This window comes from Pimephales promelas, chromosome 13 (assembly GCF_988280905.1).
Source record: "Pimephales promelas chromosome 13, fPimPro1.hap1.1, whole genome shotgun sequence".
Classification (NCBI taxonomy): Eukaryota; Metazoa; Chordata; class Actinopteri; order Cypriniformes; family Leuciscidae; genus Pimephales; species Pimephales promelas.
In genome coordinates this window covers 21,560,050-21,573,425 of record NC_142781.1, presented here as the reverse complement: position 1 = coordinate 21,573,425, position 13,376 = coordinate 21,560,050, and the positions used below count along the sequence as shown (strand labels likewise).

The 13,376-nt window shown below is 36.0% G+C and overlaps 2 protein-coding genes across 3 annotated transcripts in view; both read left to right on the top strand.

Annotated features, from left to right (window-relative positions):
• The first annotated feature begins 1,782 nt into the window (after positions 1 to 1,782).
• mylk4b (myosin light chain kinase family, member 4b) lies at positions 1,783 to 10,457 on the top strand. Its single transcript, XM_039691866.2, is given in 15 exon segments — positions 1,783 to 2,101; positions 2,104 to 2,513; positions 3,587 to 3,674; positions 3,817 to 4,141; positions 4,713 to 4,948; positions 5,028 to 5,133; positions 6,686 to 6,779; positions 7,306 to 7,415; positions 7,598 to 7,739; positions 7,857 to 7,927; positions 8,004 to 8,132; positions 8,222 to 8,374; positions 8,475 to 8,553; positions 8,639 to 8,687; positions 9,553 to 10,457. Coding segments are annotated over 14 exon segments (2,043 nt in total). The 5' UTR covers positions 1,783 to 2,046; the 3' UTR covers positions 8,684 to 8,687; positions 9,553 to 10,457.
• Positions 10,458 to 11,391: 934 nt separating this feature from the next.
• Positions 11,392 to 13,376, top strand: part of gmds (GDP-mannose 4,6-dehydratase) — a 64,058-nt gene continuing 62,073 nt past the window's right edge. For both annotated transcript variants that reach the window (XM_039693142.2, XM_039693141.2), the window contains exon 1: positions 11,392 to 11,633. In XM_039693142.2, coding sequence (XP_039549076.1) covers positions 11,535 to 11,633 — 99 coding nt within the window. In that variant the 5' untranslated portion in view covers positions 11,392 to 11,534. The remainder of the gene's footprint in view (positions 11,634 to 13,376) is intronic.

The window sequence follows — 13,376 nt, the reverse complement described above, 5'->3', positions numbered from 1 at the left end:
TGCTGTTTTTGCCACAAGGCAAAAAACTTTGTGTGAAGTGAATCAGGTGGTTTGTAACTAGTTCCTGATTGGACAAATTGGAATTGTGACAACTGACCCAGGTTACAACCATCCCCGGTCTCCCCTAAGTAAGATTTAAATTAAATTACTAAATAAAAAATAAATAATATTATTATTATTATTATTATTATTATTTTTTTTTTGCAAAAGGATCATGTGACTCTGAAGACTGGAGTAATGATGCTGAAAATTCAGCAGTGCCATCACAGGAATAAATTACATTTTATAAAATATTTATTCAAATGGGAAACAGTTATTTTAAATATTTATAACATTTAACAATATTTACGTTTTTACGTTTTTCTTAATCAAAGAAATGCAGCCTCATTGAACATATAGCCTACTTATAAAGAAATAAAAAAAAATCTTAATTATTTACAACCTTTGACTTTGATATTTAGAGCCAGTGGACAAAGGTCATGAGTAACTGACTGTCTCTCTGTCGTCACTGACTGAATCCATGTGTTTTATGCAATGAAATACATCTCAAAACACATTCCGATATAAACATTCATAAATGACACATCTAGTCTAGATGGTTTTGTAATCTGTAATTAAATCATCATAAAGACATACAGTCAGGGATGTAGCCTACGCAAAAACACCCCAACACACAAAGGAATGTGAGCACTTAGTCTCTTTTTATAAACGCTTGTTGTCAGAGCTCACTTCACATTATCAAGTTCCCATTCCAAAGGTGCCACCAATCCTCCCGAGATTACTGAATGTTCAGCGGCTATTAATACATCAGCCAATCAGAAAACAAACCATTACTGCTCCAAGCAATCGACTGCTTGCTTGTAATGAGGTGGCCTATCGCATACAGTGCGACTCATAATGACCCAGGCTAAAATAAGATTATTGTATTAAATGTTATCTGTCCCTCCGCGTGGCTGTTTTTTTTAATATATACAAGCTATCGGGTTTCAGTGTAGCGTGTGAAAAGGCCATTTAGCGGGACTATATCTATCTGTGTTTGGTAAAAGTATACTGTAGCACCTGTTTGTGTGTGTGTGTGATTGAGGATTGTCTCCGCTTACTTTAATTCTCTTTACTAGTGAATCTGGGAATGTAGCTGATTCTTTATTAAATTCATATATGGGTGACTAAAATAATGGATATTGGATGACAGATTCCTCTATATATTGCAAACAGGAAGGTGTTGTGAAAAGTTTTGCAACTAGGCCAGTTCACTTCTGACAGGATGAAAGAATAGGAAGATTGCGGAAATTGGAAATCAAATCACAGTTTTAAAATTCCCTGATATTGCATGACAAACATTGTGGCAAACATTTCTGTGAATTTCTGGCAACACATTTTTCCCCTTTTAAGGCTCTAAGGTAGCCTATACTGTATTGCATTCTAATCCGTTATGATTTTAAGCATTTTTATTATGCAAAGTACAAAATCAGTATCTTTATAGAGCTTCTCCGAACAATAAAACAATGGAACCACGTTGAAAATTGACCTCTGAGCCATTTCAGTTTCTCAGCAGCGTTTCTGTCCCAGTTTTTCACTTGACTCATGTGCTCACCTGCTCTTGTTCAATCAAACATTGTTTGGCTCATTGTGTTCTAGCCTGGAACAAATGAATCAGGGTTACGTAAGTAATATCTGAGGTGTTGTTTGTCAGTCAATCAGGGAAAATCTGGTTTAACAGTCTCTTCATTTAAAAGTTCTGTTAGTGGTGTTGATGCGTCACTCTTTGAGTCCGTACACAACAGCCCCTCCTCCAGATGATAACGCTGACCACTAGCACACCGGCCAATAGGAAGAAGCATGCTGATCTCTTTAAAACGCATCGGTTTTAGAAGCTAGAGACACCAGACAGCTGGATAACAAGAGAGAATGAGAAGGGGAACCAATGATCTGTAGGTTGGAAAGCATTGTCAAGAAGACGTGAAGAGAACAAGTTAAACTTCTATTTGTTTTAAACCTGTTGTTTCATCATGAGCTCTAATCTTGTGAAGTCTCTTGCTCGGGTTTATGATCCCAAACCACTTCATGCTCAGAAACGGTGCGGAAGAGCCACAACGAGAAGAGCTTTGCTTTCTACCTCAAACAAACGTCTATCTTCACCATTTTCTGATCAGCCTTCATCAAAATCCTCCTCATCTTCTGCTCTTGTACATATTGAAGGACAAGTCAATGATCTGAGTGGTAAGATAGACAAACTCCTCGCCTTGCAGGAAGCGTCTTTGAGACGACTGGATGTCATCGGTCAAGATAGAGGAACGGCTACCAGTGGACGGAGCATTGAGCTGTTGTTGTGTGACATGCGTGCTGTCATTGAAAGTGTTCGAGAGAACGAGGAACAACAAGATCAGCGACTTGATGCTTTGGAGCGACTGGTTAGCAGCATTCAACAGGTTGTGAGTTTCATTGCTGAAGTGTTGAAACACTCGAGATTGGCTGATCTCTTGAAAAACACAAACTCAAAATCCAGCAGCAGGGTGAGTTTAAATGTTTTACGCACCAATTTAGTGTTTAAAATGTTTAAAAGCACTCATTTAGGTTCGTATTCCTGAGGAAAACACTCACAAACTACTGTGAAAAAATTAATATTTTATACTTAACCTTAAAATTATTTGGCATTACCCTGTAAAAAAATACTTTCAAGATTTGTTATCACAACATTTTTTCTTTTAAATCAATTAACATTAAATCAATCTCATTCATTGTAACTTAAATCAACTTAAAATTTTAAGGCAACCAGGTTACTTACTTTTTTAAGTTAAACCAACAATATTTTTTTACAGAGTTGAACTACATTAAAAAGTAAAACTGAATCAGCCAAACTATCAAAAACAAACATATATCTTTTAATATACAAACACGCATAAAGTCTATGAAGGAGCTGACCAAAAAACAGAAAAGTCTTACAGAAAAGTGGACTTTTGTACTCTAAAAATTATATGATGAAACGTTATGACAACATATGTTTTTACATTGCTTTAACTCATCAAAATAAGTTTTCAAACATTTTTTAAGTTGTACAAAATTCCATTTTTTAAGTCTTAATGTAATTTAAGTTGAAATGACTTAAGCATTCAAGGTGATTGTACTTAACAATTATTTGTCTTTTTTTCTCCGTATATTTGACTTGAGTATTTTACACATTTGCTTTTCATGTTGTGTGAAGTTTGTCATCTTGTGACGTAAATGTTTGATGCAAATACATTAAATGTTCTGTATTTATTTTCCAAATGAGTTTGGTTTAGGTGCATTTCCAAAAGGGGATTTTCTAGAGCACGAGTTGCCAGTCTCATTGTCATTGGTTTGAGCCATTTATAAAGCAGATTGACTGATGACATGACTGATTCGCAGTACCAGCTCAAGGACACTCACAGCAGATGATTGTGTGTGATCAGAAATATCTGGTTAATTGCACGTTAGCAACTCAGTGTAATGAAAGTACTTGTCACTGAAAAGCTTGAAAGCAGGTGCTTTTATTTAAAGGTGTGTTAATAAATAAAAAATTTGTGACCATAGACTTAAACTTGTGTAAACTTCTTTCACTCTCTAGTTTAGAGAAAAGGATGGGAAGGAGAAATCTAAAGTATATCCAAAGGGGTTAAAAACCCAGAAGAGAAAGAAACCACTGGAAGCATCAGGTGAGAAAAAACACATACACACTTTTGTGGGGTTCAAAAGCTAGAATTGACAATATAGGATTCAAAATCTAATTTTAACCTGGAAATAAGCTAAGTATTAGCATTTTGTCAGATTTAAAACTAATTCCATCCCTCCTTCTAGACTTAGTTCAGGCTGGTTTTGAAGAAGTGCAAAAGCTCAATCAACAGAACAATCAGCTTTCTCAATGCACAACAGAGACAGCAGCTGGCACAGTTGCACTCCCGGAGCAAAAAGGAGACTGCTATACGGATAGGAAGGATGAGGCTGCAGTGGAAGACGGGGCAATAGAGCAAGAAATCGTTGCTGAATTATTGCAGATAAAAGAAGAGGATAAAAAGGAGGAAGAGGAGAGGTCAAAGAAAGAGGAGGCATTGTGGTTATCAGAGGAGAGGCAACTAGCTGCTCCAAGTTCATCTGGGCAAACTGATGAAAGCACACCAGACAGGTACATCCTCTATATTTTGTTCAGTAAATGACTTTCAAAACCCTGCAAAATTGAATCTAAATATTACAAAAAATAATGTGCTTAGAATAAATGAAATTACATTGATTCAGTGTAAATAAATACACCTATTCAAAAGCCTGGGGTTAAGATTTGTTTCGTGTTTTTTTGAGAAAAAATCTCTTAAAAGCAAGGCTGAAATTTTATTTGATCAAAATACAGTAAACATTATGAAATGCTATTAAATTAGCAAACAATTACTTTAAATAATGTTGTAAAAATTGATTAATGTGACAGCAACTCATACGTTTTAGCAGCCATTTCTCAGTCTTCAATGTGACATGATCCTTCAGAAATCATTCTAATACATATATGCTCTCAAAAAAACTTTTGAAGGACAGTGTCAGTAAAAAATAAAACAGATATTACAAAATAAACATATTCCATTTAAAATTTTTAAACTTCAATACAATTATTTCTGTAAAGAAATATATTTTGAAGTATTATGATATACTACAATAAGATGTATTTTATATTTGATACCACTCTTTTAATTTATGTTACACTCGTGTAGCTGTGAGGAGAATCTGGAAATAACTGTCAGTACTAAGAGGCATGTTGCGGACGAGACTCTGACAGATGACCTTAAAAAAAGCAGAGTGGAGGAGGCGTCAGAGGAAGAGGATAAGGAAATAAAGGAGGAAGAAGAGGCAGGACTTAAAGCTGCAGAGGCTGGACCAGAGAGACTGGAGGTGGGGACAGAAGAAGAGAGGACAGATGCAGAGTCAAAAATTGAGGAATATGTCATTGGTAAGAAAACTGGTGTAGGTCTGAGAATAATGTAGATATATTACCCTTTTCTAGTTACATATTCTAGTCTTTCCCACAGATTCTTCCCCTCCCCCACCTGCACCATTTGAGCACCGTCTTGTGACAACCAAAACCCACCAAATTACCAGCTACTACACTATCAATAAAGAGGAAGTTCTTGGGGGGTGAGTTACAGAAGATATTAATCTTACATCATATTACGATAGGCTGGTTAGCATCAGAGGAATTTTTAAAGCAGGATGCCTGTGATATTAAACACATGGCATAAGATTCCTAAGCATTTCAAAAGCTTACAGGACACATGATACACACGGGGAGGAAAATGACAGATGTGTGTGTGTGTGTGTGTTGGCAGGAAAAACTTTAAGAGAGAGAGACATTTGTAAAGCCTGTCCAACAGTTTCCGATGTGGGGTGAAGGTTTCTGTCTTTTCAGCGTGACAAAGTTTAGTTCCAATTAAACTTTTATCTGACATTTTATCACAACCTCGATTTTAGGTTTGAATGCCGATTGGTATTTTTTGGTCATGTGTATTATAGTTACGCTGCACAATTGATTTTTCTATTTAACTCTACTTTATATTTTAGCCTACTTATCTATGTCGCTTTGAGGTCTTCATGCCGGCCGTTTAACGAAAGAAGACGTGAAAGTTTATGACATTCAGCATTACAGGCTGATCAAATCGTACTGAGCCTCTTGAAAGACAGAAACCTCAGCCCAAGACAGAAACCTCTTTCACATGGAAACATGTGCTAACAATGGGAATTTACAACAATCATGGTTCTCAGAGTTTACACCTTTTTAGGACAGAGTGGCATTTGCATATCTGTAAACTCTTAAAACCTTTATTAGCTTTTTGGTTTACTTCTGTTGGGATGAGACCTTTGTACCAGTCACACTGAGACATTTCAAATGATACCAAACATGAATAGTGTTGATAATTGTTCACATTAAACCATATAGATTTGTGGGTGAATTTTTGGTTATCCCAGCATGAGGAGAGAAGAGATGGGTGATGAGTAGATTGTAAGGGTGAGGCATGAGGCAGTGTTGTATATCTCGGATGGCGTTGTTACTTATGCAAGAGAGTGTTTAAATGTTAATTCTCAGGAGAGTCCTCTGTTTCCTCGAGGAGTAGTTTCTCAGTCCAGACTTTCTGTCATCCGCCTAACAGTTTTTTCCGGTCTTACAATGTATGTGCAACATATTTTTAGACCTTGGTAAAAGTGAATAGCTAGCGAAAGGAGATTTGGGGAATTTCCTCTGTGGCCTTACAAAGAATGTGGGAATTTAGACTTTAAATGGGGTGTGTTTGTGCATTAAAGGGTTAGTTCACCCAAAAATGAAAATTCTGTGAGTATTTACTCACCCTCATGTTGTTCCAAATCTCTATGGGTTTATTTGTTCTGCTATATACAAAGGAAGATATTTGGAAGAATGTTTTAATCGAACAGATCTCATTCCCCATTGACTACCATAGTAGGAAAAAAATACATACTATGGTAGTCAATGGGGATTGAGATCTGTTTGATTAAAACTTTCTTCCAAATATCTTCCTTTGTGTTCAGCAGAACAAATAAACACATTGAGGTTTGGAACAACATGAGGGTGAGTAAATACTGACAGAATTTTCATTTTTGGGTGAACTAACCGTTTCAATTGTGTACAGTTGGTTTTTAATTTTAAAATTGTATTGTCTCATTTTGATTGTAATAGAGGACGCTTTGGGATGGTTCACAAATGTGAAGAAAAATCTTCTGGCCTCATATTAGCTGCCAAGATCATCAAAGCCAGGAGTCAGAAAGAGAAGGTAAATGCCCGTGTCCATTTTAAGATATCCGTACTGTGAATTTAAGTTGGAGGTTCTAATTTTTCAGTTAAGTTTTCGTTTTAATCAGCCAATCACCTTATGGACCACTTGGTGATATAATGACACTGTGTGCGGGTGGAGTCAGTCATTTACTTTTATAGTATTTGATTTGTGTTTATATATATATATAACAGCAGAACAGGCAGCAACACACACTATTTACAACAAAGATCTGACAAAGACTGAATGAACAAACAGAACTTAAATGCAAACACACGCAGATGACAATGTTTAACGAAACACAGGTGACACAACTAAAAATGACAGTGAAGATGACACGTGACGTGATGACAGGCAGACAAGTCCAAGTGAAAACAAACTAAACCAAACACCACTATGACAGCAAGATTTCTAATTTCATGTTTCCCAAATTTTAAACTAATATTTATTTTTTATGTTATTTCAGCATTATTTCAATTAAACAAAAACATATTTTTAATAGTTTTTTACATGTTTGTGTTATCAGGAGGTAGTAAAGTGTGAGATTGAAGTGATGAACCAGTTGAATCACGCCAATCTGATCCAGCTCTACGCCGCCTTTGAATCTCGACATGAAATCATTCTAGTGATGGAGTAGTAAGTTACATCCACAAACACGCATACATCTCTGTCTCACATACAGACAGCCTCTCTCACTAACTAAATCTCATTCATGCTTTCTTTCTCCTAGCATATTAGAATTGAATGTGAATCTTTGAATGCACTTGAATCACAGAATGTGCTGCTAACATGTATTGTGTACCTTGTGTACCGCCTAGTGTTGATGGGGGAGAGCTGTTCGACCGGATCATAGATGAGAACTATAAGCTGACCGAGTTGGACACAGTGCTGTTCATCAGGCAAATCAGTGAAGGGCTTCAGTATATGCACAAGATGTACATATTACACCTTGACCTAAAGGTACCAAACACATTATTTTATGTAATAATTATTTAAAAAGAATTATTAGTGCTTATGCAGCTATAAAATATAATAGCTGAACAAGAACAAGTCTGAATATATTTTGCTGTTTCATAGCCTGAAAACATTCTCTGTGTCAGTCGAGAAACAAACAAGGTCAAGATAATCGATTTTGGGCTTGCAAGGAGGTAAGTGTTTGTATCTGTGTTTCTTTGTTTGTATCTTCATGAATCTATACCGATTTGTTCTTCACCTTCCTTGCAGATATAAACCCAGGGAAAAGTTGAGGGTGAACTTTGGTACTCCTGAGTTCCTGGCTCCTGAAGTCATCAACTATGAATTTGTCTCATTCCCAACTGATATGTGGAGTTTAGGTGTCATCACTTACATGCTGTGAGTCTGTACCATAGACATCAATGAACAATCGTAATTATACAAAAGGAGGAAGTTTTGTGAAAACGTACTTATGTTTGTGTTTCTAGGCTCAGTGGCTTGTCTCCGTTCTTGGGTGAGGATGATAATGAGACGCTAAATAATATACTGGCATGTCAGTGGAGTTTTGAAGAGGCAGAGTTTTCCGACATCTCCGAGGAGGCCAAAGACTTTATCACACGTCTGCTTGTGAAGAGCAAAAGGTTTGTGTCTCCCCAGGAATTGGCTTAATCTGACAAAAATCTGACTTTTTTTACTAGTTACCAGAATGTTTGTGTTTTGATGCATATTTCTTTTATGCAGTTGGAGAATGAGTGCATCCCAGTCCCTGAAACACCCATGGCTTTCAGACAGAGCGCTTCACTTCCGTCTTCACCATAAGGTTAATAATAACAGCCTTGAGTTTTTCGTAGTAGTTTTAACGAATTAATGGAAATTAATATAATTAATGAATGTTTATCTCACAGAAAAACAAGTGTCACTCTTCACATGCCCCTCCTCCAGAGGGCTAAACAGGTAAGAGATGCACACAAACCACGTAATAAAAAAATCACTCCATCTGTTTAATAAATGCATTATATAGATCTAATTAAGAACAGTTCATCCTTGCACCCTTTTAATAAAAAATAAAAAATGATTTGACCATGTAATTTTTAATCAAAATCTTCTGGTAAAAACGTAAAACTGCAAATGATGTATGCAGGAATTCTACAATCATTTAGTCTGCTTAAAGTCGGCATGAAATCAAATTTGACAAATCTTCTTTTTATATGTAATATTGTAGTGTTTATTATAAATGATTTGTCTGTGCACTTCATTATTTTATCTTTCGGTCACTTACAATGGCGAAAGGGTGCGGCCAGAACCGATGAATGTGCGGCTATCAGTGCACCGCCTGTCAGAATGAATGTAAACCATGATGTAAACTAGCATTCAAATCTGCCTCCATTTTGTTTGCAACGCCCAACCTCCAACGATCCAATCAATTCCCGAAGGATGAAATCAAGCCAATCCTACATTTTTTTTTCAGTTTTCAGAAGCCGTTTCACTCGAATATACATCACAAATAGGACAAAATTACAATCTCAACTTCCGTTTTCATGCCGACTTTAAACTCACCTTGCAAACCCACATTTATCTGCATCAACTTTTTAGCAAAACACATCTTAAAATCCTATCAACAACCGATGGATGTAACCAAGGCCTACATTTTATTCCGATAATCCATTACACATTGATGCTTCACAACTTCGTTGCGACTTGAACAATTAGCCGATAACAATACATGACAAAACTCAGTTGATTGCACTTTGTATGTCAGTGATTGTTTCATATGATTAACTTCACTTGGGGATAACATTAATTTTCATGTTTTCTGCAGAAGTGATCATTGGCTCTCCTTGTGCCGTGGTGACAAACTGGACCAATACTGTTGTACCTGAACAACTACACAACATCTGTTTAATATCACAGTCACATACTGTACTGGACATGTATGTTACTTGCTTACCTCAACCTCAAACTAAAACAGCATTCAACACATTAAAAATACTGCACTCCTCTTGTGTTACAAAAATATTTCATAATTTGTAAAAAAAAAAAAAAAATTGACAAAGTGGCCCTGTGCTCCAGTTTCGGTTTAAGTGGGTTTTAACTGTCTTTTAGCTGTTGTCTTATTAAAAAAATACTACAGATAGTTAATACTACAGTTATTTGGTCTCACATGTGCACTTTATAATAGGACGGGACTGGAAGAAGGATGTTTATGGCTAAAAGTGCAAAAGAGACATTTTCAGCCATACTCTATATCCACAAATGTATTGAGTCTTATCATGGTAATATCCTGTATGTCACAGGTTTATGGTAACAATTCAATCACATGATATTTGTGAGGGCATTGGAGTTTTGTTTTGAATGAAATTCGCACAGGAACTACCGTACTGTATTTTAACACTTGAAAGTCTAGATACCTTAATGTAATCCTACAAATGAAACATTATATATTTTTTGCCTTTCAGGAGTTCTAAGTGACAGAGTTTTTTTTTTTTTTTTTGTGTACCTACTGTTATCTGATGCAAATAGCCATGCCCCAAATGCGCCTCTCACTTACCACGTTATTCTATAATATCATTTAGAGGGCTTCCTCTAGGGAAAATGTATTGTATAAAACATATTGTTCAGAATGCCAAGAGCAAATGCTTTGGTAATGCCTTAAGCTGCTGATCTCAGACTTTATTGTGGGGGGCTTTGTGACTTTCTTTTTAAGCTTGAAATTTGAAACTGGGACACTGGATCCAAGACCGGCTCACTCCCTCTCTTTGTCGTAAAACATCTCACCTTCCATGAAGGCAAATTAAAAAAAAACAGAACACTACCTACCGATGTTTTGAAACTCAAATTTTTAATCATAAATAAGAAAAGATTAATTTATATGTTTGATTTCGCTTTCTGTATTATGTGAGGACTGGATTAAAGAGGGCTGAAATATAATAGCCCATAAAACTAGCAGGAAAAATTTTTAACATTTCTGTACTATATTAATAATATTTAGTACATTAGTTATTGTATATTGTTGTAAGTGCCTTATGTGGTGTATGTGCCTTAGAACTAAAAATGATCTAAAATAAACTAAGTATATATATTAAAAAAATCTCATTCCTATTTCTCTTCTTTTATATGTAACATTTATGGGGGCAGTCGTGCATCCGTGTGTGTGTGTGTGTGTGTGTGTGTGTTCACTACTCACTGTGCCTGATGTGTTTGTTCACTTCACATTGTGCTCTATCCAAAATTATATGAATTAATATCCAACATTTAAAAACCCAGATCTACGGCTATGATGCAGTCAATACCAATATGAATCTAAAATCCCTTTAGTGTTTAAAACCAGACCAGTTTGACCAGACTGGAAGACCAGCAAAGCTGCTTAGGCTATTTTTTTCAGCAGTGATTTAGGCCTAAGAAAAATCTAATAATTATTATTATTTATTAATATTGTTTATAATAACATTAATATGTTAACATATAATATTTATTATCGTGTTGTTATTATAATAATAATAATTATAATGAAGAGATGAAGTAAAAAGTTGTTTGTTTAATTCCTCCTGAACATCGAATCCTTTAGAGGACGCTGTGATACTTGTACGCCCTGAGCAAACAGGATTCGTCTCCACTTTATTCTGTGGTGCGTACGTCACCTGCGCTCTGGTCTGTGATTGGCCGCAGACTGCAGGTTCCTGATGTGTTTCTCAAGGAGTGCTGGAGTTTCGGATGTGTTTACAGGTTTGTACGTTATTACCGATCGCGTAAAGTGGAACCAAACCCCATAGACTCAGTCCGAACCGAAACCAGCTCCAGACAATGGCTCAGTGTCCAGCAGCAGCGTCGGTCAGTGGTGATGTGAACGGAGGCAGCAAGACGAAGAGGAAAGTGGCCATCATTACAGGCATAACCGGTCAGGTAATGTGAATGATTGTCTCTGCATTTGATGCGATGCGACGGTATACGGATGGTAATGATGAATATCTGTCATATTTACTCAATCTTATGCCTTATTATACCTTATTCCAAACGCTTATGACGTTAATTGTTCGGTGGAAAACAAAGTGAGATATCATGTCAGGCTGAATGACATCCTCAGTCATCATTCAGTTTCATCAGAGGAAAAAGAGAGAGAGAGAGAGATGAGAATAGTAACAGGTGCTGTCAGTCTTTAACATCCTTCCATTAGGTTGAGTAAACGGTGACAGACTTATATTAAACACATTTAAACATACTGACTGCAAGGCTAGATCTCCTTACGTCCTTTTCGCTAACATACCACAATTGCTATAAATATAATTATTTTTGTAAAACTTTTAATATTTTAAAATGGACTCTCCCGTTAGGCTGTAGCTTCCTGGATCTTTCTGTGGTTTGTATTATTATTAATAATAAAATTGTATTATTTTAATATAGTTTCATGAACACACGTGGTCATTTCCTGACTCTCTGAATGAAGGGAAAAACTGACAATACTGCCAGCCTCTTGCACAACATTCTTATAACGTTAGTAAAAGATGATTAATATTTGTTGTTTTGTGTAATTACTATAGTAATTACATGTGAAGATGACCATCACTTTGACTAAAATCTATAACTTTACATGTGTAAGAGGTCTGCCCTTCTCACTGTTAGCAATGTACTTGCCACTCCCAAACATTAGAAAAATAGTGTACAATGTACTCTCCCAGTTGTTGTTTCTTTTTGTATTCATGTATTATTACAGTAGGTGGGGATTTTTTGTTGTATATAATTAGTGCGAGTTGTGTGTTCGCAATGAAAATTCCAAAAAGAAAGAAGTGCACTTTAAAAAACAACAACTTTGGAACGTTTGAAAATAACCTTATAAAATTCACAAACTAGTTAGTTGAGTGCATACATAGTGTATAGTGCGTAATTGGGCACAGCTAGGTTGTATCGCCCAAAGATAATGCATGTCTGTATAAAATGTGCCCTGTTCTGTCTGTAATGATGGTGACGTTTCATTCCACTTGTATGTGGCTGGAATGAAAATGTTTGTTTTGACAATTTGCATACAGTAAGCAACATTTGCAGCTGTCGTGTACAAAAAGGTGAGGCCCATCACTTCCGGCTGTTGCTTATCTATCCCCACCCATGCGCTTTTCATTATGAATTGCAATGAACTATGTAACAGAAGAACTCTGTAACACATATTTAATGTGTAAATGTTCACTCAAAATATAAGCTGATATAGTAAGCTGTTTTCCAGATTGCTGATTAAAAATGGTTGAAACTTTTCAGAATAGGAGGAAGACAAAAGGGCATAGCTATAATTTTGGTTGAATAAATAGTATATTTGTAAATATTTTTGATACTTAACAGTATATTTGCCAAACTAAAAAAATACAACATAAAAGTTTATGTGACTGTATAAACCATATGAATATTTAACGAGGCAAGTGCTGTTCGTTTTGATATTGGTATTGGTAGAGGCTACTCCCTTGATTACAAACACACTCTGTTCAAAGTAAAATGATGCTCCGGTCAGGATACAGAAAGATGAGGAAATGTTAGCTTTTGTAAATATTAAATGAGTGTAAAATGCCTGTTTCAGATGACGTGTGCAGAGCCTCTCCCATGAGATCTTCATTAGAAGTCTCACCTTCATTTGCCAGTTGTTGTGATGGTGAGGAAGAGTTG